The sequence below is a fragment of the Polyodon spathula genome, chromosome 13 (genome assembly GCF_017654505.1).
Source record: "Polyodon spathula isolate WHYD16114869_AA chromosome 13, ASM1765450v1, whole genome shotgun sequence".
NCBI classification, from domain to species: domain Eukaryota; kingdom Metazoa; phylum Chordata; class Actinopteri; order Acipenseriformes; family Polyodontidae; genus Polyodon; species Polyodon spathula.
In genome coordinates this window covers 33,621,263-33,645,397 of record NC_054546.1, presented here as the reverse complement: position 1 = coordinate 33,645,397, position 24,135 = coordinate 33,621,263, and the positions used below count along the sequence as shown (strand labels likewise).

The 24,135-nt window shown below is 39.1% G+C and overlaps 2 protein-coding genes across 2 annotated transcripts; both read left to right on the top strand.

Moving 5' to 3' along the window:
• The first annotated feature begins 149 nt into the window (after positions 1–149).
• LOC121325106 lies at positions 150–7,355 on the top strand. The gene is made up of 11 exons (XM_041267392.1): positions 150–372; positions 2,625–2,700; positions 3,590–3,707; positions 3,813–4,013; positions 4,318–4,541; positions 4,856–4,910; positions 5,319–5,491; positions 5,742–5,843; positions 5,993–6,073; positions 6,328–6,415; positions 7,172–7,355. The coding sequence occupies exons 1-10, from the start codon at positions 341–343 to the stop codon at positions 6,379–6,381; spliced, it is 1,116 nt and encodes a 371-aa protein (XP_041123326.1). The 5' UTR covers positions 150–340; the 3' UTR covers positions 6,382–6,415; positions 7,172–7,355.
• Positions 7,356–10,351: 2,996 nt separating this feature from the next.
• On the top strand, positions 10,352–23,739 carry LOC121325312 (anillin-like). Its single transcript, XM_041267744.1, has 24 exons — positions 10,352–10,369; positions 10,522–10,525; positions 10,696–10,893; positions 11,296–11,549; positions 11,820–11,898; positions 12,036–12,211; positions 14,165–14,315; positions 14,676–14,813; positions 15,015–15,382; positions 15,800–15,900; positions 16,261–16,384; positions 16,463–16,598; positions 18,026–18,196; positions 18,600–18,726; positions 19,002–19,050; positions 19,214–19,267; positions 19,441–19,473; positions 19,563–19,584; positions 19,845–19,957; positions 20,658–20,711; positions 21,272–21,358; positions 21,561–21,668; positions 21,923–22,089; positions 22,398–23,739. Exons 1-24 carry the CDS (start codon positions 10,352–10,354, stop codon positions 22,564–22,566), a joined length of 2,901 nt encoding a protein of 966 aa, XP_041123678.1. The 3' UTR covers positions 22,567–23,739.
• Positions 23,740–24,135: the final 396 nt, after the last annotated feature.

The following is a 24,135-nucleotide window of genomic DNA, read 5'->3' as shown; positions in this document are numbered from 1 at the left end:
ACACTTTGCATATTGTTAATGACTCTCGTATGACTTTTCCAACCCTCCCAAACTGATGGGAGTACCATAACCTCCACTTAGTATATTACTGCTTGTCCAGAAAGCAAATGAGAAGGAGAAAAAAAGACAAGGCTGTGAAAAACAAAAGACAGTTAAGTCAGGGTTGTTCTGTGGTCACACCACATTTATATCCCTGGTCATTTACTGTGGAAGCAGCAGGTCAGTTAACTTGGTGAACGAATGTGATCCTTTCTGCTGTAGGTACACGAAATCCTTTTGCAATGCAATCAGGAGGAGATTGTAAGCGAGCTGACCATTTCAGTGTACGACACTGCCAGGAATGAGAAGGCACGCACACACTGTGCGGAGATGGTAAGCGAGACATAATTGTTGTAATTTTGTTCCCAAAAAAGTTATAAATAATACAATGTAAAATAATTCTGAATTTATGGCGGCAAACATTGGAATTAAAGAAACAAATAAGAATTTACTTATTAATAAATTTACAATAATATGTTTATAGATTATATATATATATATATACTAATATATATATATTATATATATTAGTAATAGATAGCTAAATAGCCAGCTTCTTTAGCTATAATTGACGGGATATAAAAATATACAAAAGATTTAGAAGTGAGTAGTTTTTCGAGATTTACGATTTTACTGTATTTACAGTATAATCATAAATCTCGAAAAACTACTCACTTCTAAATCTTTTGTAGTCATTTTTGTATTACTTTAGTATAAATACATGTTAATTTGGATTCATATGTTGTTTTTTTCTGACTTTATGTGAACGAAAAGACACACATTTGCCCGTTTTCCCATTGGAAATAGTGATATTTTGAAATATCACTGTCCTGGTCACAAAAGCAAAGTTTGTGGGGAATAATAGCCATTTTCTATACTTTTGAGGCATAAGCAATTAGGAAATAACACTTACTACCCAGGAACAAAAAAAAAAAAAACAATTGTTACACGGTGTATTCACTGAATCTGTTTTACACAGCTGTTGACTTCTTTAAAAGATCAAAATGGTGCCCCACATGACCAGATAAAATGAAGTATTGATTCTGTGTTCCTGAGAGCTTTGTTATACTATACATTCTTTACTCATAACACACAGCATTATTTAAAATCTCACTCCAGGATAAAACCAGGCAAGTCTCAGGGACATGGCTCCACACTCACAGTATCGTCATTACGAGTGGTTTTTACTAGCTGGGACTCCCTTTGAACTGACATGGCTGTCCCATGACCCTTTTGTATAAAAGTCATTGCCAGTAATTATAATTAAAATACATCTGGATGTATACAATCTTGATATTCCTATTACGCTTTCTAGAAAAGATGCGCAGCAATTCACTGCAGTTATTACATTTACAGAATTAGGTTTTCTTGCATGAGCCCCACATTGAAAACACTTTTATAACATTGGTTTTGGTATTTAAAATAATGCAGGGAATCATACTTGTTTAAGTAATTTGCTGTTTACATGCATGGATATATAGTGGGGTTCGTTCACCACAGTTACCTGTATGCAAAACAGAGTATCCCACCAAGTTAAAATAAATACATAGAGTGGAGATATAGAGTTTCCACTCTACTCCAAACTTTGGTCTGCTCTAGTCATATAGGGAAGTTGAAATAACAGAGTAAAGAAATCCAATGTAATAGCATATGTATTACTTTCACCTCTATCCTCCTAATACAGGGTTATGTGAATGCATAAATGTTACAAAAACATCCTTAGGAAAACATTGATGGGTAATTTATTCAGGAGACAAACAACAGCCTACACACCTTAATGAGCTTGTATATACAGTATATAGTTTTATATTATAAGATACTAATACTTTTGTTTACTGTAGTTCTATACATAATGATGCTACAAAATACTGATGCTTCTCTTTGGGACATTCTGGAGAACAGCATTGCTGCAGGTCTCCACTACCAGCTGCAATCAATTTAAACAACTTGTAGAATATTTGTGGCAGACGTTTCACTTTGTGTGGCCATTCCCTAAAAGAGAACAACAGCTACAGTGAATCTGCCCTACAATGATATCACAGACATAGTATCATCTGTACATGTAATGCTTTTTTATTTTAAAGTAATCCACTTATTTAATTTATATTTTGCTTCCCTATTTACAATAAATCTTGATTATTCAACAACGGCTGGGAAATGGTAGCAGGAACTTTTTTTTTTTTTTTTGGCATTATTCTGCAGTGGTAAGTAGCTTAAAGTGTTCCTACAACTAATATGTACAAACTATGTTAAGCTATTATAAACAAACTGGACTATGAATAAGATCGAACTATATATACATGCAGTTTGAATATGGATGCACGTAGACATCAATGATATTTTTGTTTAAAACCAACACTTTTATTCTTTAATCTTTGGCATTTATGATGGAATGAAGCTCTTTTAGATTAAATACTTACTGGTACTTTGTCAAAATCAACTATTTGACACCTTGTGATGTTAATTGGTAGGTTGCAGCTGTGTGCCTCCACTGAGCTGATTGTAAAATGATTAGCAGGTTTGAAACCAGAGTTGGAGTCATCTGCCAGCGAGGTCGCTTTTAAACAGCGGTTTTTTTTTTGCAGGGATGGTGCTGGTCGATGGAGTATGTTAGAGGAATATGAAACCAGCGTCTTAAATATTTCTGCAGAATTCAGTATTGTAAGTAACGTATTTATTCACGCTGAATGATTTTTGCACGTCGTTGTATTTTGTTTAAGTAATAACGTATTCCTTTTGCAATGAATTTTAGTTACCGGCGTATTAATTTATGCTTGGTTACCAGGAGAGGAAAGTAAAATAAACAGTTAATGAAGTCTGAATTTTGAGGCTTCATGTAAACGGTTTGGTTCTAAAGCTAAATTTAGATGTAATTTGTAATGCACCTGCGGGCTTTATTTTTAAAAATCGAGCTTTTCTTTTTTTGCTTAAACAATCCATACGTGTTATACTATAAAAAAATAACCGAATTGCCCTGTACTACATAGGCAACATTTTGTTGTGACTGCAAAGCATATGGGGACACGCTTTGTTATATTGAACAATCGGTTAGGCTAGATGGTGTTTCACGTTATGCTTTGCTTGGATGCAATTGAGAAGGATCTAGACGGTGTACAAACTGAAAATGAACTCTACTGTCATAACCCGTATTTTAGAAGTGTAAGCTTCTCGAGCGAGTGCATTCCTCTGGTATACAGCGGTGGAAGCAATAGACGAAACATTTTATATACTTATACATTGTAACTTGTACCTTTTTATAATCCAGTGTTCTAGATACATTTATGCAAGAAGTAGCCTAATTGACCTGTTTTTAAAAAGAAGAAAAAAAAAGAATTGATTGGATCGTTTTATTCTGTCAAGCCATCAATTGTAAATTACATATAGAGTGCCAGGACAATAATGTAAATGTCTATTTAAATGGGAGTAGAACAGTGATAAGGCAACAGATGGGCTTTAACAAGAAATATGTAAAAGGGTAGTGCTGGGACAAATGTTTCCTAGCATGTATGAAGAGGTTTTGAAGAAAAAATATTACTTGTGTACACCTCAGTTGACTTTAGACAGGATGACTGAGCAGTGTATTGAGCTGAAAGCTAAGCATCCACGGAAGAGACCAAGAGTATCTCAGTCTGACAGTGAGGATGACGTTCTGAACGAGGCACTGTTCGGTGAGTAACATACAGCATTTACGTGATTTATCAGGCAGCTGCTGTGTTGCTAGACCATCCCACCTCCACTCTGCTCTTGCATTGCCTCTTGTGTTGCTGTTGCAGAGTTGGGGGGCTCTTCAAAGAGGTGTTTTGAAGTAAAGGAGGATGAGAACCAGAACTTCAAAGTTGGTGAGCAGATTAAGCCTCAACCCAAACCCTGCCTCCACAAAAAGAGAGTGAAACCAGACACCCCGGTTATCCCCTCTGTCATAAAACGTGTCCTCCAGATAGTCACTCGGAGGCAGAAGCAGTGTGACTTGAAAGGTACGTGGAACAACAGTTTAGTGTTCCCTGTAATTTCTCTGTGCTGTGGAGTACGGTGGATTAAGTGTGGATTTGGTCCTGGATATTGTCTTAAATGTGTGGTCTCCTGTAGATAAGGAGGGTGTGGGTTTTAACAACCTAGTTGACCAGTGAAGCAGTTGCAGATTAGTGCTTGACGGTATAGTGTTTTTTTTTTTGTTTTTTTTTTGTAGTATTCTCTCCCTATAGGAGAATAACAATAGACATGTTGGATGCTTATGAGAGATTCTTTGCTGTGGGTGTTAAATCTATTCTCCTGTTTCAGATGACAGTAATGATGCAGAATGCCCCCACCCTGTACAGTGCTCGACCCCTTTGGCCCAGCATGTGACGTCTGGTTCTATACCTGCTGTCTCCCAGGACTGGCAGGCTGACCTGGAATCGGCCCAAGAACTGATCTTCAGCACCCCATCAGCGGAGTGCATTGGTGGAACGGGCCGGTTGGTGGAGAGAATGCTGGAGACGCCCTCCAAGCATGAAAGGGGTGAGGTGAGGCCCTCCTGACAAATGACTGGTTGGTTTCAATCTGGCTTTCAAGCAGAAAGACTTTAGTAGTCTTTGTTCGCATCATACCACCACACATCTGCATAGCCTTGCAGAGTTGGCAGGTCCAAGTCTGAATGTGTGGGGTATATCGTTTCGCTTTCATAAGCTCAATTCCTAATAAATTCTGCAACGTTAAGTTGTATAGTATAATAACAGGGACACATGGTACAATTAGAACTTATTACTTCTGGGTTGTTCAACACTAGTTTTCTGCTACTTTGTGGGTTCTGGTTTCAGTGTGTTTTCTCTGTTTGTAGGATGCTGGAGAAGTTCCAGCTGACTGTGCAGTGGAACTCAGACCTGTAGTGGCAGGTGATGCCTTCTATTGAAAGTGTTTTTCCCTGCCAGAGTGAATGTTGATCTAAATCCAGGTTTCAATCTCTTTTGTTATGCCTCTTTGTGCAGAGGAGATGGCTGCAGCTGGAAAGATTTATAATTTGAAAAGCAAATTTCTCCATAATTAATCTGACTGTCTGACTTAAAATTCTTACTGAACCTAAGCTAAACACAAGGGCTAGGCATTAGTACCAGTAGTGATGACAAGTATAGTGGGGCTCTCCCCAATTAATTTTCCTCCCTGAGCCTCCAGGAGAGGAAAGATCAATATCTGTTCAGTCAATTGCAGTGTATTCTGTTATCTTGGTGTTTTGATTGCGGCATACCATCCCAGCTGGGACAACTGCTGCCCAAAACGATTCTTAATGGCATTCTGTCCTTCAGGCTACTTTTCATTCCGCTCTGTGCTGGAGAAATTCGAGGTCCGGTCTGAACTGGGTACGCCCTCGTCTTGCTCCTTTAGACCCTGTTCCATTTTCACCTCAACCCGGGCAATCCAGGAGAAACTACTCAACAACACCTTTCCCAGCACATTCAAGGAGGGCCTCCTTCGCAAGGTCAGAAACGGAAATCAATCGCGTGCTCCCTGTATTGCACTGCTCAAACAGTTGAAGGAGGTTATGGGGCTGTTGAGTAACGGTGTACTAGTCCAGCACACCTGGTGTGGAGGGTGGCTTATTTAAATAACTTTAATATAGTGTGAACCCTAAAGAATTGACCAGCCTTATAACCAGTAGTGGTTGAACTTATGTTTTTGATTTCATGTGGAACCAAGATGTAAGTTAACTTCAGGTTGTCTCTGTCCAGGAGCGGGGGGAGGAGCTGTCCTTGCTGAGAGCACATTACAAAAAGGACAATCTCTGGCTTCAAGAGAATGGAGCTGGGTCTGGCTTTTGGAAGACTTCTTGGGTAAGTAGCTGCTACTGGGTACCGACGCAGTACAACACATTGCTGGAGTAGGGCAGGGATGTTGGCGGGAAAAACATTGGAATCTTGTTTAAAATTTCACTTGGTGCCCCTGACGGGTTGGAGAAATAATTCAAACGGCTTGTTTTCAGGTTCTGCCACGGGCAAAGCGGGTGACAAAACGGATAAAGAGAAACCTGTGGCCACCTAGTCCCAAAGAAGCTGTGGCGGAGGTAAGCTCGTTACCCTGAATGAGATTCTGTTCAGGGAGAGCACGTTGTTCGCCTAGCACCCTTGTCTGATTCTCTAGGTTTGTAAGTGTGTGGGGAGGTTATATTCCTTTTTGTTATCTTACAATAAGGGTGGGGGGGGGGGGGGGGGGAGCTGAGGATACAGATTGGGTACTCTTGGATATTCTGCCTGAGTGCAGGAGGAGTGAATTACGCCACCCCTGATATCCCAAGTTTTCCCTTTTTCTTCTCTGCAGACAGATTCTGGGTTTGGACAAGAGGAGCAAGAAATGCACTCCAGCTTGACCTGAGGCGAGAGTGACAGCAGCATGATGTACCATAAAAGTGAGCGCTTGGTTTAGGAGTTTACTGCAACTGGGACTGTAGAATGATTTGATTGGGCATTTGCCTGTTTTACCCCCTGGTAACTTTTTTTTTTTTTAATATCCCTTTTATCAATATTTAAATGCTTGCAAAAGATTAATGTGTCCCATAACTGCATTGATAGTTATACATTTTACTATCAATGATTAGGTGGGGAATTTTTCTTCATTTTAACACCTTCCTCCCTCAAAGGTAACTGAACAAATGTTGGTGTGTAATATGATTCTGGACCAGTTCTGTAAACTGATCTTGGAATTTTCTGGATTGCTATGCTCTTTTCAAGATGAATTGGGAGTGGGTACTTGTACAGTGGCATTCTGCTGTGTGCTGGAAGTTCCAGTCTGAACTGGGAATGCCCTTGTCTTGCTCTTTTTACATCCTGTTCCCTTTTTCACCTCAACCAGGGAAATCCAGCAGAAGCTGCTCCACACTTTTCCCAGTACATAGGAGGAGGGGGGCAGTAGCAATTAGCTTGGTTGTGGGATCAGACAATGCCCACTAACCTTCACGTCTCCTGAGCTGTGCTGAGGGAAAGTAGTTTTGAGTCTGTGGTAAAATAACTTTTTTAAATAAATCAAAGTAGTTTAACATTAGGGGATACATTTAATTACAGGATCAAATAGGATGTGTCATGTCTCCTGAAACCTGAATTTCAGAATGTTTTGGAATTTGTAAACCTTGTAATCCGAAGGATTGTTTCCTACTTTCTGGTTCCAGGCACACCAGAGGCCGGGGATAAAAATTTATGAAGATTACCTGACTGTTGGACTGTCTTGGGATATTTTCAATAGAGCACTTTTTTTTTTTTCGTATGTACCTAGAGTATTTGACTAGATATTAATTTTGTAATAATAAATTTGCTGAAATGTTTGTCTGGAGTTAATGAACAGTGGTGCACAATTGTGGGAAATGGAAGGTTCCCACACCTTTTTTTAGAATGCAGTGAAATAAACAATAAAATACTGATTCTACAAGTGTTTTGAGTGTGTGTATAACTAACAGTCTCGGTGCACTGTATTTGGTTTAAACTTACTATGATTACTAGTCCAGGACACACCACTGCACAAAATCATTCTGTTTTTGGGGGGGGAGATATGGTTTAAACAATCCTACTCCTAACAACATTGTAACATGCTTGTGCTGTTTGTTTCCTGTTTTCTAGCAGAGAAACATCAACATGCTGCCTTACATGTTTTGAACTCAATTATACATTCCTGGTTTGAGTAAAACTGAGACTTTAACACAGTCAGAGCTCCAAGCACAGCACATGCCTGAAAAAAGCATTGTATAATGTGTGTAATTGCATTCTAAATTTTTTTTTTTTTTTTTTTTCCTATACCCAAAGATTAATTGGGTCCACAGTAATGTTGACATTCTTCCCATTTATTTTTTTTCTGTTTTGGAACATATGAAAACATCAGCTTTAGGTGTGACTGAGAAGGCCCATTACTGCCTTGATGCTTATTTTTGTCTAGATGAGCAGAGGACCCAGCACTGCACTACCCTGTTTGATATGGTGCCAATTTGAACAGGGTTATGCTGTTCCTCTCCAGGTATTTTTAAATAAGTGCTTTAAGACCTGTTTAGTTGATTCAATATAAGGGCCCTTTGTTGGATCAAAGATCTGCGCTGTAAGTGTTATTGCCCACCCCAGAACTAGATGTTACTCCTCTTGCAAGTAATGTATCTCTGGGTATATGATACCTTGAAATCTCACTAATTTGTCAGTAAAGTGATTTGCAATGTCTGAGATGCACTGTCCAAACACACTAGCTTTATAGAGCATGTCATGGAAATATTCAGATGTTACTTTTCATCTACATTTCAGAGGTTGAATCCTGGTGCTATTGATACACAATATTGTTGGATCCAATTAACAAACATAGCACCACTTTATTTCCCAGTTCTATGCTGCCTCTTGGCTCTGCTCTAACCACTAGTCCACAATGCCTCATAGGCCACTTGGTCACCCAGAGAGAGATGTTTGATTCAGGATTCAAGCTTACTTGCACATTGAATATTTGCCACTTCTCAGCTGTGAACAAAACATATGGCAAGGTAGAGGGAGCAGTCTCATTGTCTATCAAGTGTTCCAACCTGTGCAGATACACAAGCACAGTTTAGAGCTAACCATTCCACTATTCACTTAACCAATTCACATTGGGTGAGAAGTGCTGTTTTAAACATGATGGTGATTAATTTCAAATGTTTGCAGCTGCATTGTTTTTAAGTCGGCTGATTTTTTGTTTTTTTTTCATAAGTGTTTTTTGAGGATTTAGGCAGGTGTATAAAAATAATTTTTAAAACCAGACCAGTAGTGTGTTGTTAATCTATTTGTTATAAAACAGAACAGGGCAGTACAAACCTCCAATAATTATGAACAAATAATACAGAACGAATAGTCATTGTCTGCCGTTTTTAAAACGAATACTAGCCTGCAGGTTGGAACGGGTACAAGAAAAACATTTCAGCGTGCGCGTAACCCTCGTGGTCCAAGTGGCGATTTGTCCGCGGCGCACGAGTAGGTTCGCGCATGCGCGGGGAAGACGCGCAGAATTTAAAATCTCCAGAAAGGAGTTTGGTTAGATAGAGGAGAGAGTAGTGGTGTTTGGTAGGGAGGTTTAATACCGTAAATGTTTAGTTATTAAATAAAATAGAGGAACTCTTAAGAAGTAAACACTAAAATAATAAACAGACGCTAAACGGAGGATTAGATCAGTGTTGGTTTATTTAGAACATAATCTAATTACGAAAACTGATTTTTTTTTCGCACTGCAATGGACCCCTTTGCTGAGGTAAGACATTTTTGTTTGCTGTTTTCAAATGTTTGCGGCTTACTTTAGTTACCGGAGTTAGTTCTAAACAATGTATTCTATGTGAATTTTTTGAGGTTTAAGTGCTGAATTTATTTGTCAAAATCGATTCTTTATATTATATTATATTCTTTCGTGAAAGAAAATTGCTTTTTTTTTTTTTTTACTGACAACGGTATTTCTTATTTTTAAATGCTGGTTAATTTAATTTGTTAATTAAGACGGGCAGTTTTATTAATTACAATTAAACTAGGTAATGCTCTAAAATGTAGTGTCATGAAGATAAAACAAACACGTTTACTGCTTGGGTAGCATACACGTACTGTACCGTATATGAAGTTAGTTACTTTGCCTGTTGTAACTGGGGGCAAGTTCTCCACACTAACTTTAAAAAAAAAAAAAAAAAAAATATAAAAACGTGTGATAAAAGATTTGAATTTTTGTACCCTCCCCTTTGGTATTTCGCACTATCACGTTTTACGAGTTTTCCTGTTGCCTCTTCATATCTGCGGTTTCAGCTGTCCTACATTCCACAAAACTTCATATTAGAACAGGTGGAAACAATCATGCTTCGTATTGCTTGGGCATGTTTTGTTATTTAAAAATACAAATACGGTTGTAAAGCAGGGTGCTACTTTATTAGTCTAAGAGGATCCCAAATGCAGTCTACACAGAGTACAGTGCCTCATAATTATGTATTTGTTACACTGATGTCAGTGATGTTAGAATAATAGTGAACCCCCAATATTTATGTGATGTGTCAAAGTGACTTAGCCAATGTAAGAAATATTACATTTTGACTGGATGGCCAAGTATTTAAGACCACTAGTTCAGACCAACACATATTTGATTGCAAGGGTTTTTCATAGAGGGTGAATGCATAGACCCTATTTCAAATGCAAGTTCACCAATCCAGAAATGTACAAGTAACACATGCATCTTTTCTTCCAGCAAATTGTGGAGCGCACACATGCCAGACAGTTGGCTTTAGACAAGAAGGCAGAGCAAATTGGACAAGAGAAGATGGGAATGATCCGGCAGCCAAAGAAGAGACTGAGAGAGCCGCTGTCAGAGAGTGGGGACAATGAGGAGGTGCACTCTGGTGAGTTACAGATATCTGTAGTAGTTTAGCAGTTTGTCTCTGACAATGTCAGTATATCTGTGGTCAGCAATTGATTAATGTTATGACTAATACTAATGCAGAGTTGGGTAATAGATAAAATTAATATTCCATATTGTTGCATATAATTTAAGCTAGGTAAGTTGTAAAATAGATGCATTACTTATTTTTCCTGTGAGATTATCTTGCCAGATGTGTTATGAAATTCCTACTGTTATCTATTGGGGGTCCTTCTAAAGGACATACTGGAAATACTACTGCTGTATTTCAGACTGTTGTTCTGTATGTTCTCTGTTTCCCTGATGCAGTATCTCAAGACTCCTCAAAGAGGTGCTGTTATGAAGTTTTGGGAGATGAGAACCTGAGCCCCAAGGAGATTCTGTCACCCTCCAAGTCCTGTCGCCGCTTTGCAGAGATGGAAGTGAAACCAGACACCCCGGCCTTAACCTCTGTCAAGACACGCATTAACACACTGGCCACTCGGCGCAGGCAGTGGGACTCTCAAGGTAACTGATGTTTTCAGCCACTGGCTGTTTTCTGGAACAGCTTGCAAAACCATTGCCAACAAACCAATAACCCAGCGAGAAGGCAACAAAGGGTTTCCTCGAGGAAAACTGGAAGTGAATAAGCTTATGGTAAATAGGGATACATCTGTACCAGCTTCAATTGTGCTCTTAACTCCTAGAAGTGAAGCTGTTTGTGCAAACATGGGTACCCTTAAAGTACTACCTGGTGGTGGCTTGCTGGGAGTATTGTGCCCTATTGGCAAAACTAAATGCATGATGGAAACTTTCAGTACCCTACTTAGGTCAATGCAGCGGCAAGAATTGGAAATTGTCAAACCTTCTCAATCACAGATGACTGTCTGGATTATTCCTTTCAGAGCTCAATTGTTCTGTTTGTTTCAGATGATGATCATGATTATGCAGATTACCCCTCCCCTGTATACTCCTCGAGTCACACCCCCTTGGCACTGCAGGTGAAGTTGGCTTCTAAGCCTGGAGTCTCCAAGGGACGAACAGGCCGGCTGGCTGACCTGGCCTCTGCTATTGGCTCATGGGAGGATGACTTTAGCATCCCATCAAAAAAGTGTAGCGCTGGAAAGGAACTCCTGGTGGAAAGTGTGATGCAACCAGTGCTGGAGACTCCCTCCAAACATGGAGTAAGTGACGTCTTCACACTAGGAACATATGATGTGAGAGTCTGGTACTAAGACCTGGAATAAACTTGTCTGAAACATTTATTTTTAAACACCTGGCTTGCTATGGATTTAACTAGAACTAGTAGACTTTATTTTAAAAGTGCTATTTTGAACTTTTTTTTTTTTATTTTAAATCTTAAATGGTAGTACCCTTAACCAGTGTTTTCTCACTTCTGTTATGTGATGTGCTGTCTGCTTGGTCATTCAGTGTGTTTCTCTTTTGAATGTAAGGATTGTGAGGATGTTCAAGATGTCCCTGATGAGGAGGGAAATGAGGATTCTGAACTCCAGCTCAGACATAGTATGACAGGTCAGCTCTTCTATTGAAAGGGGTTGGACCAGTGTGTCTCCTTGCATGTCTTATCAGAGTATATATGTAAACTTTGAATGATTTGTGAACGTTTCAGGGTAGACCTAAGTATTGCTATTTTGTCTTCTGTCCTTTAGATAGCAATGCATTTCGTTTGGTGCTTGAGAAGTTTGAGTCGTATCCGAGGCAGGGGGGGGATCCTTCACCTGTGTCCCACAGGCCCCGTTCGCTCTCCTCCTCGACCCGTGCAATCCAAGAGAGACTGCTCAATGACACTACTCCCAGCCTGTCCATGGCTAGCCTCCTCCGCAAGGTCAGATGCACAAATCATGTCTCTGTATAAATAATATTAAGTGTATTTTTATAGGACAAAAGCTGCATATACCCAAGTGCATCTATTAATGTCACTATAAAGCAGGGGTCTCAAACCCTGGTTCTGGAGAGCCCCTATTCAGGAGGTTTTATATGTCTCTACATAATCAGTGGCTAAAGATAAGCAACCACAGTAGCTCTCCAGGACTAGGGTTGGAGACCACTGCTATAAAGCAAAACTTTAGACTTTTTTTTTTTTTTACTGGTAGCCATTGTCTCGTACTACTAACCAGAAAGAAATGACAACTCCAAGTTGGAAATTTCAAAACGACTTGTCACAAACAAAACATCAATAAAAACAACATTTAATTAATGTTTATTTTTTCTAAACTGCTCTGTCAATATGAGAGTACTATGAGACTTCATTGGAAGTTTTCCTGTTTTTTTGCAAGACTATTTTTTTGAAAAATATTATAGTTACAACACATTCACACCGTCTGCCTATCTGTCCAGGAGCGGGAAGAGGAGCTTTCTTTGGTGAGGATGCAGCCTAACAAAGAAAATCTCTGGCTCAGAAAGAATGGTGCCGGGTCTGGCTTCAGGGAGACTATTGGGGTAAGCTTTGAGAATATGGGCAAAATAATTGATGTCACTATTTAATTGGCGGGGGAAATAAGTGGGTGCTACAGTACAGTAGTCTCTGGCTAAGAGCACCCCTTGGGAAACAAGTGAAGTGTTCTCTAAGCCTGAGCGAGCCACCAGACACAATATGAATCTATCAATAAACAAATAGCTATTTACTTGTCATGACACACGTGCATGAACATGTGATATGAACTGAATAAGTAAAGGAAAAGCAATAGGCAAGTGTATGTTCATAAAGTAACATCCCAACTAACTTTAATAAACTGTCAAACTAAATTAACACTGCACCCCTACACACGTTAAAATGCAGCACCTCTAGATTAATTGAGTACGTGTACAGGAGCAACATTCAAGACGTGCACTTTATTTAAACGAATGCTAAAGCAATTCGCCACAACTGGAAGTGCCTAATTGCTTGTTGACTTGTCTGATTCAGGGTGTCGTTCACCTCCCCCAAGAATTTGACCAATTTCCAACTTTTTGCAGCAAAAGAAACTGCTGCACGTTTCGCAATTATGTTTAAATGCCATTTTGTAGCGATGAAGTGCATTTGTGGAAATCGGGCTGTTGGTGGTGGGGGGGAGGTTAAATGTTGTATGATGTAAGAATTAATTTTTTTCAAATGAGTTGGGCACAATGTTGTCCCCATAAGATTTTGGGGTTGCTAAGAAGAGATTGTTTCAGGTTGTCTCTGGTGTAACTCGGATGATTAAACGGATCAAGAGAAACCAATGGCCGCCTAATATTCCCTTATATCCACTCACTGAAGTAAGTTTCACACTGAATGGGAGTCTGTTTAGGAAGGGAAGGTTTAGTGATTTCCATTCCTTGCCTGCAAGTTAATTGTCCCCAAAATAACAATTTCAACAAAGCACCTTTTCCTCTCGATCTTTTCTTTCATAAGGGGACACAATATAACACATTCCTCTGCACAGAGAGAACACTTTCTTCACTTGTACTGTACACAGTTATGTTTCACCCCAAAATGAGCTTTTGGTTGCATTTTTGCAATACACATCAATACTGTAGAAGGAAAAAAAGTGTCTGGAATAAAATTGTAAAAGATGAAAAACCTCCTGACAATGGAATGTATTTAAAAAATCAACAGCTGAAATGTTTACAATTGTTGCAAGAATGAAACATTACAAAGCATTGTCCAGATTTATGGCACCAAGATCTGCATGGTTAAGCTAATATAAACCTTATATACATGCTACCTACTTGCTGAATTAAGGATATTAAATTAATACTTGCTATGTAACATTTTGGAAAGGTGGTTCTGTAGTGTTTTAACATCAACTTTTTGCAGACTGAAGAATCTGAGGTTGGAAAAAAGGAAACTCTTGATAGCAGCAGCAAGTACCACTTGAACCTGTCTGTGGACAAGGTGGAGGTGTCCTCCATCGAGGTGAAGCTCTGCTCGTTTTCCAGTGAAAGTCTCTTAATTTCAGAAGATGGAGGTAAAATAACTAGGATGGAAAGCATCTTACGGGAGTTGAAATATTAAATGATGCAGACTAGGAAAAATGTGATTTCAGCAAGCCGCAACTGATACAGCTGGTCAAATTTGCTTTAGATGTAGCCATTTAACCACTTTTTTTATGCTTTCTCATAAATTGCCTGGTTGAAATGGAACTACATTCAATCTGGTGTACTGTTTAATTCAAAGTATTGGATAACTGCTTTATGATTAGTCAGTATGCTTTGTATAATAAAGCCATTGACGTTTATTGAAGATTGACACGCTGTTGGTGTTTTAAATGTTCTGTTTCCGTCCCCTTTTATTAAATGTATACATGTTGTACAAGTTGACTCTGCAGGTGAGGCAGCGAAAGAGGAACTGACTGAAAATGGATCTCGGTCACTCAAGAAAGTGACCTTCGCCCCAGAAACGGTTATACACTTGCCATGTGTTGAGTTGGATTCGCAGGAGAGCGCGATGGAAGAAGTTGACACAGGTAGGTGTTTGCAGGATAGAGCAAGAAACCTTTAGAGCAGACACCTTTTGCTGTGGATTGTAGCCGTATCTGAGATCAGAGTGCAGAGCTTGATGGTGATGGTGGAGAGACTGTGGCATCATGTCAGATTTGTGGGAAGAATTGTACTGTAGAAAACAATGGAGCAAAAGACTAACAAACTGGTTGTCTGCTTAGTTTCAGGAACAGAATTATCTTCCCAGGAGGAGGAGGAGGAGATGAACAGCTCTGAGGTGATCGATCAGATTTTTGAGGGACTGTTGGATGACAGCGAGGAAGAAGTGGAGCTGACGGATAAGGATGTTGAGGTGAAGATTAACAAAGTCCCGGAGTTTGAGAGTAAAGATGGCAGCATGGAAACACATCCAGAAAGTAAGGAGGAAGGTCTGGAAACTGAGAAGATTGTGATATCCGAGCAAGTCGGGAGCATGGTAACAGCAATGAAGGAGAGTGAAGAATGGAATAATGTGGACGAGAAGGATGAGCTAACGATTCCTACCTCCATTCTTTCTCCTCTTGCTAAATCTGTGGCGGCTGTAGTCACACCAATGGTAATATTTAAAGTGGCACCACCCACACTCCTTCAGATAACTACACATTGTATTTTTTATATTAGCAATTTGTGTGAAACACTAAGTTTTTTTACGAGATATAAATGCAGTTTCTGATGTGGTTCATTGAGTTTTCATGTATTAGCCCTGTGTTGATCAGCAATGTGAAGGGCATTAATTTTCAGTATCAATCCTAAATTCCAAAGCAACTAAGGTTTGGAGGGGTTGTGTGTAAAGTAAATTCCAGGTTTACTTGATCACATTGCACTCAACGTCCACATTGTTGGACAGAAATTGAGACAAACTTGTTGTGATTGACAACTGGATCAATTCCCAGATTTCATTCTGTGGAAAATCAGAACCATGCTACCAAATGCTCCTCGTAAGCTGCTATGTGTTTGTCTCCCTACCCATCAGAGGCTGGTGCTGCATGACCTTGCTGAACCCATACCATTCTTCCAGGACCTCGGCGGAGAAGGTGATGCCCACCCAGCAGAGGAGACTGTACCTCTGTACAGGTAAAATCCATCTAGAAAGGAGATTGCTACGCTGTGTGGGGTGGTTCTGAATCAACACTTTAGATAGTGACGGTACTTGCATGTAAGTTACATGCCTGTGCTTGAGTTTGGCCAATGAAAGTCCACTCCAGAAATGCTTGCTTGAATCTGATGTAACTTCTGATGCAAATATTCTTGTAGGAGAATTTATGGACAATAAAACTTGCATATGGTCTGTATACAGATGCATGCTTCCAAGTTTTTTTCTTTTTTTTAAATACCTGTGTTTTGAGGGCAACATGTCTTGGTGTCACTATGCTGTTATATTTTAATGTCTAAAACCACAGCTAAAAATGAGTTTATACTATCTTTACATGAAAGTATTGATGCCTACCGAACCTTGCGGCGTAGTGCTGTGTACCGGAGCGTGACCCCTGTGAACCGGAGGAAGGCTGTCGAACGGGCCTTGGGCAGTCGGTCTTTGAATGTGAAGGAGAAGATTAAGGTAATAGAATAATCTTATCCAAACTATTCTACTTTCATTGATGTGTGTCAATGACTCTGAATTACCTTCTCCTTGTAGATGCTGAATGGAGAGATTGGCACCCTTCAGACCATCATCCAGCAGGCAAGCCAGGCCCTGAACTGCTGCACTGATGAGGAGCATGGGAAGGGCTCTCTGGAGGAGGCCGAAGCTGAGAAACTGCTGCTGGTGTCCTGTGAGTTTCTGTTCATGTATTGTATATGTAATTGCAAAATATGCTAATTGTAAAAGTGTGATTGCTGGGACAGAGTTCAGCGTGCAAATCATTTTGAAAACTGATGCTAAGCTGTTTTGAAGGTGTGGTGTGTGTTTTTTTTTTTTTTTTTTTTTTTTTTTTTAAAGCACTAGAGCTCCTGCTGGTGGTAAATTATCAACACCCCCCCAGCATTTAATGAGTTGTTGTTTGTTGCAGTAAATATTTAACAATGTACCCCATGTCTAATCACACCTGTATTTGTTGCAATGTTTACCTGTTTTATATTTTAAGGAAATTCTGCCACATCTCTCTCATCCCATAGCAAGACTCATAGCAGCCTGTAATATTTTAGTTCTTAGAAGTCAAATAATTTGTGAACAAGTGTACATAAAAGGAGGGTATTTTAGATGTAGGTTAATTGTCATTAGCCCATTCAGAATAGTATTTTGCTGGGCTACAATCGAATTAAAGTGATGAACAGTATTACAAACAATAGTGCTGTGTGTGTAGTTTTATTTTGTATATAGAATTCACTTAACACCAACATTGCTATTTTAAGAAACCTAAGACTGCACACCTCAGTAGCCCAAACATTCGACATATTAACAAAACAATAGCTCATGAATTCAGCTACACTGAATTTTATTAATAGATTAGATTTAACTGATCTGGGTTTAATATACATCTGTGATTTTTATATGCATCTAACCAGAGCGTGTGTGGTGGTGTTTTTTTTTTTTTTGTTTTGTTTTTTTAAATCGACAGTGTATTTAAACTAGGTAAGCTTAACTTTCGTAGTAAAATCAGGAGGCTTGCGAAAACAACTTTCTTTTACAATGCCTTATCTGTTAAGTCTACTATTGCCCACATATGTTTTTGACTTGCTGAACAAAGATTTAATTAATAACTAAGTGTGCTGGGACATGTTTGCTACCACTTTCCCACATGACATGAACCTTCTCTAGTGTGGGTGGGTCATGTAAGTAGTCCAGACTCAATGAGAAGCTATCATCATCTATGGTTGCTAAGGAATAAAAAGTGTTGCTGGCGCTATGAGGTACCCTGGTGCTAGAATATAGCACCAAATTTGCACCTCCTGAGTTATTTCTACCAACTCTTTCCAAAGAGTATTCATGATAGGGTTCTTATCAGATTTCAGCATCTATAATTTTACACCAAATGTATGCATTGGTACTAAGAAGCTGAGAAGTCCTTTGACGTCTTCAGTAGATATAGTAGTATGCAGATCTTTAGTATGCATGTTGGCTGAGTATGGATAGGTCTCAACTCAGGAATGTACAATAACATTCTACGTAGAACTTTGAAGAGTTTTCTCTTGGAAACTGACAGCACACCATTGTACATGTCGGGTGTTTCATGAATTGGCCCTCCCTCTCTTTCCTCAGCGGAGAAGCGCCTGTCCCTTCTGTCTGAGCTGAGCCGTCTGAAGGGCATGGGCTCGCAGCAGCAAGGGACAGAGCCCAGCACCAAGGAGCCCTGCAGGGGAACCCTTTCCATCTCTAACCTGCGTTTGCCCCTGAAGGTGGAGTTTGTCTGCTCTGCACTCGCCAAGACAGGTGCGCTTATTTATAGATTGCCATTTCATATGGCTGGCTACAGTTCAGATTGTCAACCAGTAGCATCTATCGCAACTTATTCCAAACTTCAAGTTGGAAAAATTGTGATGGTCCAAATTACTTTCTGAACTACAGAACTCATCTGACTGGTACTGCATGTAGAAATCAAAAAATATATAATATGGATTTTATTAATGGGTAAAGTGTGTGGTGTGTTCTTTTCTTAGTATAAACCATGTAAGTGATATTTGTGTACACAGTTGTTTCCTTGTATGCAGCTTTAATGAAAAAGGAAGTGATGAGCCTTTTTTAAGCTTTTGTTGCTTGTGACACACTTTTAATCCCCAGCAGTCCACTACCAGATTTATCTGTAATGATCCTCACTCTTCACCTGTTTGCACAGGAAAGCCAAGCCACTATTTCTTTGTTCTGATCCGTTATGGGTCCAGTAACATAGTCTCCACCCCTCTGGCCACAGCTGTTGATGCACAGAAGGGTGACACCATTGCCTTTCCCACCTCCATCACTTTGTGAGTAGAAATGCATCCCTTTCACCAGTTTACTAAAATACATAAGGGAAATGGTTGAACTGTATCAAGCATGATTTCATAGTGCAAGCTATGATGTAGAACATCTCTTCATCCCTTTTGAAATCAGGCTTATGGTGCATGAGCTGCCCATTCTATTTCCAACCTGTTGGATTTACAACCATTTTATTTCCAACCTGTTGAAATTGCAATTGATATTAGGTTGAAATTCCGGTCACACTAACCTTCAACCTTGTTACTGCCCCCCCAATATCCAGGCAAGACATTCGCTCGAACTTTGAAATTGATGTAGAGGTCTACAGCCTGGTGAGTAAAAAGTGTGAATTTTTTTTTTATTGCATTGTATTCTTGGTATTTTGATCTCTGCAGATTGCTTTGTTTATTGGCGTCACCACTGATCATATAGTAGGATTAATTGAGGAATTGGATCTTGCACAACCATTTTGAATTTTGTTTTTTTGGCTTTCAGGCCAAGATGGGGCATTCCCTTACGATTGAAAAAAGACGACCTTCAAAATCCAAGGTGAGCTTCATATTGGTCACTTTGCTGCCAAGCTGCATTCGTTTTGTGAACTTTGATAGGTGATATTCTACTGTGACCCCCATAGGGGAGTTATGTAGGATCTGTCACTAGTTTACAAATCTGACTTTAACATCCCTCCAACCTTTAAGAGAGTGTGTTTTTTCCCACCCCAGGTTACTCCCAAGAAGTTACTCACATCGATGACTGTAAGTTGATTTTAATTGGTTTTGATAATCCTTGATTTGTGTGGTGTTTTTTTTTTTAAACTTTTTTCTTCACCATTTCTTTATTACAGAAATCCAGTAATAACTCACCAGGTAAATTGACATTGTTTTTGCAACTTGCAGCGGTGGGACAAGAATGACAAATCAGAAGCAGGTTTATTTTTACAGATTTCATGTAATTTATAAATTAATGCAGCCTAGCTATAAGTGTGAGTAATTGGTAAATATGTGTTGTAGGACTTGTAAACAGGTTGACTTTTGCTGGTTAAACAGTTTATTATTATTTTTTTTATTTTTTTTAATCCTGTCACAAAAGATTATCTTTGAATCTCACCACTCTCTTTAATCTCTAGCTGCCAACATCCCTGTGGTGACAAACACTGTTCGGACCAGTACCTTCTCATTAGTGGGATCACACAAAATCACACTGGCCTCCCTAGGCAGAAACAAGTTCCCCCTGGATAAGGTAGGGCTATTCCAGTTTTGTTGGTAATAAAATTAACATTTGTAGCATAGATATAGGTAGAGCCCCATGAAATTCTTATTTTTATGTATTTTTTTGTGTTCACAAATTTGGTTTTATTACACACATTAATAAAACCATTCAAATAGATGTATATCAATAATAGTATAGTATACATGTGTTAACTATACATATTAAACATTATAATTTTTTTTTTGACAAACAGACCTTGCACAGAAATAACTGCCACCATAATTTCTCAATAGTAATTTCCCCACTATTTTCAATGAACTGCGTAGTTACAGTAAATACTGCACACGCCCTCTAAAAATACAATAAGGTAAAATCTGTGTTTGCAGTGCCCTACTATTGTGGGGCTGTTGTAATACTTGCAAATACAATCTACCCATTAAAAAGAACTATAGGAATTATATTTCAATCCCATTGCTCTGAAGCGGGGTGTATACAACAAGCTTGGTTTCATTGGCTCTGGGGTATGGCTACAACTCTGATAAAGGGATGGCATACATTTCAAAATGTTGATTGTACAAGCAGGTGTCTTACCACATTGGCATAAGAGTGGTTATATCATTAAGATTGAAGACTAGAACCCCATCTTGTGGCTGAGAATGGGTCATGGTTGTGAGGGTCTGAATGTTTCTGGTGGTCTAACCTCCATGTTCTCTCTCTGTCCTTGATGAAGATAAAGTTTGATGGAAAAGTCAGGCAGCTGCTGGGATATGAGTTTTCAGAAAAGGTTACTACAGTTTCTAGACCTTGCATACTAACCTCTTGCTTGCAGAGGATAACCCACACAGCATTTTGTGTTGAAATAGTTACAGGAATAACAGCTGGCTTCCATATTTCTGGCAGGATATTTTTGTAGAAATCAACAAGCTTGTGGATTCTTTTTATACCACATGTTTTGTAAATGCATAATTTTACCAGTTCCCTTATCTGGCCCTTATCAAGTTTAGACTCCCGTTAATTTGGTCCAGCTAAAGCTCAATTGGTTCTCCTCATATGGTATAAAATGGATAGTTATTTTAAGCTTAGGGCTATGGACTAAGACTAAACTGAAAATTGCATGGGAAATCTCTCAATGCCGAATTTGTCAACAGTCTTTACTATCATTTCTGCTCTTATAGTGTAGTCGCTTAAGAATAGTTCTGTCTGCCCCTTTATGAGCATGGCATTTGCAGCAATTGGTCTCTTGGAAATCCCTTTGCTTTTTGCTTGTATTTGTCTGTGTGAGTGCGTATCCTTTTTAGTTAATCTGTCATACTTCTCCAGTGAGCTGTAACTTTGTCTTCTCAGGTTCCGTTTCTGTCACCACTCGAAGGAAATATCCACATGCGTCTGGAATGCCAAATCCACTCAACCATTGAGCACAAGGGCTTCCTGGTGAGAATAGGGACTTGGAAGGGTGGTTACTGTTTTACTGGAGACAGGAGTTAGAGCGGAACTGTACGAAGTAATCTGCTTACCAGAAGCTATGGAATGTTTCCATTTCTCCATTTTTCTTGTTTCCTGGGGTGTAAATTGGTGAACTGCTGTTCCCTTTTTGAATAAAAGGATGCAGCTCTGACTCTGCTATCTCTCTTAGACCATGTTCGAAGATGTCCATGGATTTGGAGTGTGGCACCGCCGCTGGTTCTCTTTCAATGGGAAATGCATTTCCTACTGGAATTACCCTGATGATGAAGGTAGCAAGGTAATGTTTCTGTATACTTCATATCACTCCTATTTCACACTAAATGGTCTGAGGACAGTAACGTTGCATTTTACCTGCCATATTTCACTTTTATTTGTGTTTTAGCCCTCGCTGGAGAATTAAGCCATGAGTTCTACCCCTTCAGAGACTACCAAATGTGATATGATAGCTATAAATTAATGTAGGTTTTTGACATTATCGGTTGCAATAATGTCTCTAACAGGAACACCTTTTTCTGTCTCTCTTGAACCTAGGAGGCAATAGGGTGCATTAATCTGACCAACTGCACCAGCAAGGAGGTGGAGTCTGTGAAAAGAGATTCTTGTGCCAGACCAAATACTTTTGAGCTGATCACAACAAAACCACAACAGGAGGACAACCAAAAGATGGTCAGCCTAGTTCACAACACGGTTTTCTTCAAGTAAGGACTGAGCTGCTTTTTTGATTTTTTTGGGGGGAATAATCTTACACACTGGATTGTACTTGCTGATTTATAAAAAAAAAAAAAAATTAAAGCTTGTTTGTTATGGATGCTTTTAAAGTGTCGCATTAAGGCCAATATGCCACAAATTAATGTTTTGACCGTATATTTATTATTATTTTTATCCAGTTGGATGTGTCCAACTGTGTAAAGGATTATTCTGAACGTATTTAATTATTATCTAGTTAGGCTTATACATGATGGACAAAGATTGCTGTTAAACATGTCTGTTCCCTGGCTTGTTTCAGGAGCTGGTTTTCTGCTGACACCAAGGAAGACCGTGCAGAGTGGATGGAGAAGCTGAACCAAGCCCTGTTGGACCTGAGGACATGGCAACCTGTTCTATCAGATCAACGCCTCCAACAGGGAGGACAAGACAGCTCCTCCTTAAGCAGCAGCCGGGAGAGTGTTTTATAGGGCTAAGGAGGGGCACTATGACATTTTTAAAGATTTTTATTCCCCCTTCAGTGCAGGAGAAAGTTGGTAAAGTCCTCACTTACTATTAAATCTTTTCCCTGCTGTTGCAGCAAACTTTTTTCCCCCATGCCATACACAGATTTTTATAACTGCAAAGAGATTTGTAAACTGTTTTGTAAGTGCTCAAATTAATTGCACATGGAGTTCAATTGTTCATGTGGTGGTGTCAAACACTGAAATGTGGAGATGGCTTTCCTTCCAGAGCACACGCTGTAGACTTGGAAGTAAGTAGTGCAATGCTAAGAAATAATACTGTTAACCAATGTATTAATCAATTATCCAAGTAATTTTAGGTGCTGATTTAAATATAAAATGAACTGTATTTGAAAGAATGTAAACACAAATTGGTATTCACTATTCATAGTTATGTTTACAATAGCTGTTTGCAGTATATAGCTAATAACTAGTGAGTTGTTTGTATGTTCACACGATTTGTTTACTGGTTTTAAAACTATGCATAAGGAGTCTGGTATAATGACATTGAAATTGATATTAGTGTTCCTGTGTTATGAGATTATATTGATGCAGCAGTTTGTACAAAAAACAGCTTGCTCACTTAGATTCCTAAACCCCAAGGCACTTTAGCATGCTGAAACAGTGCTGTCTCGGATGTGTCTATTGTTGTAGATACTGAAGCCTACATTGCACCTAAATCTTTTTTTTTTTTTTTTTGGTGGGGCGGGTGGGGGGCACATCTGTCTGTAATGCGTATTAATAAGGACAACAGGGTATAATAAATGCACTTTCAGGGAGATGAGAGGTGATCAAATCTCTCACTAGATTCTCAATTTTCTGTATGTTGCTAGGAAGGTCATTTTATTGGCTGTCATACCTTCCTGTCTTTAAGGAACACTATGAACAGCAGCTGCCATGACTGGTACACAAACAATTAGTGTTCTTATTGTGATAACACTACATTCAAGAAACTGTTCAGAAATTGGACAACCAAGTGCTCCACAACATCAAGTTATAGGATGCAGTGTCATTTTTGCACAGTCTAGCTGCTTTTTAAAATATACAATCTCGGTGGTCTTGGACTTAACTATTTCTATACCAGTACAGCTGCAAATCTTATGTTTGTATATATGTATGTGTGTTTCTGTTGGATGTCTTGTTTGCTCTATAATGATATATATTCTATATAAAGGTGATATTAACTATTTTTAAAAAATAAATTCACTGTTTTCATCGCATGCTTGCCTCCTTGTGTTGCTTACCATTTTTGTATACTGCTCTCCATGTCTGTTCCATGGGAAAATTTAGCATTTTATTTGTTATAATCTGGATCCAACCAGTAAGAGTTGCACCTACACCCCTCATCCATTTGCACTGCAAATTGCTGATGACTATTACATTGATATACATAAGGCAGCAATCGAGCATTGCAAGCCCCAAGCCAAAGAAAAAACAATCGAAGAACTTGCATGCAATGTTCAGTTGGATTCTAGAGTCCCGTTTAAATGGTTTTACTGGCTGTGTGGTTAGAAGTGTTTTTGTTTTTAAACATGC

Bases quoted from the DNA above. Each gene is read 5' to 3' on its own strand.
- LOC121325106 (XM_041267392.1), top strand. From the start codon at position 341: ATGAGAAGGCACGCACACACTGTGCGGAGATG. The intron at 2,701-3,589 runs GTAAGTAACGTA...TGTACACCTCAG, and splicing joins TTTCTGCAGAATTCAGTATT to TTGACTTTAGACAGGATGAC. The intron at 3,708-3,812 runs GTGAGTAACATA...TTGCTGTTGCAG, and splicing joins TCTGAACGAGGCACTGTTCG to AGTTGGGGGGCTCTTCAAAG.
- LOC121325312 (XM_041267744.1), top strand. The intron at 14,316-14,675 runs GTAAAATAACTA...TTGACTCTGCAG, and splicing joins CTTAATTTCAGAAGATGGAG to GTGAGGCAGCGAAAGAGGAA. The intron at 21,359-21,560 runs GTGAGAATAGGG...TATCTCTCTTAG, and splicing joins TTGAGCACAAGGGCTTCCTG to ACCATGTTCGAAGATGTCCA.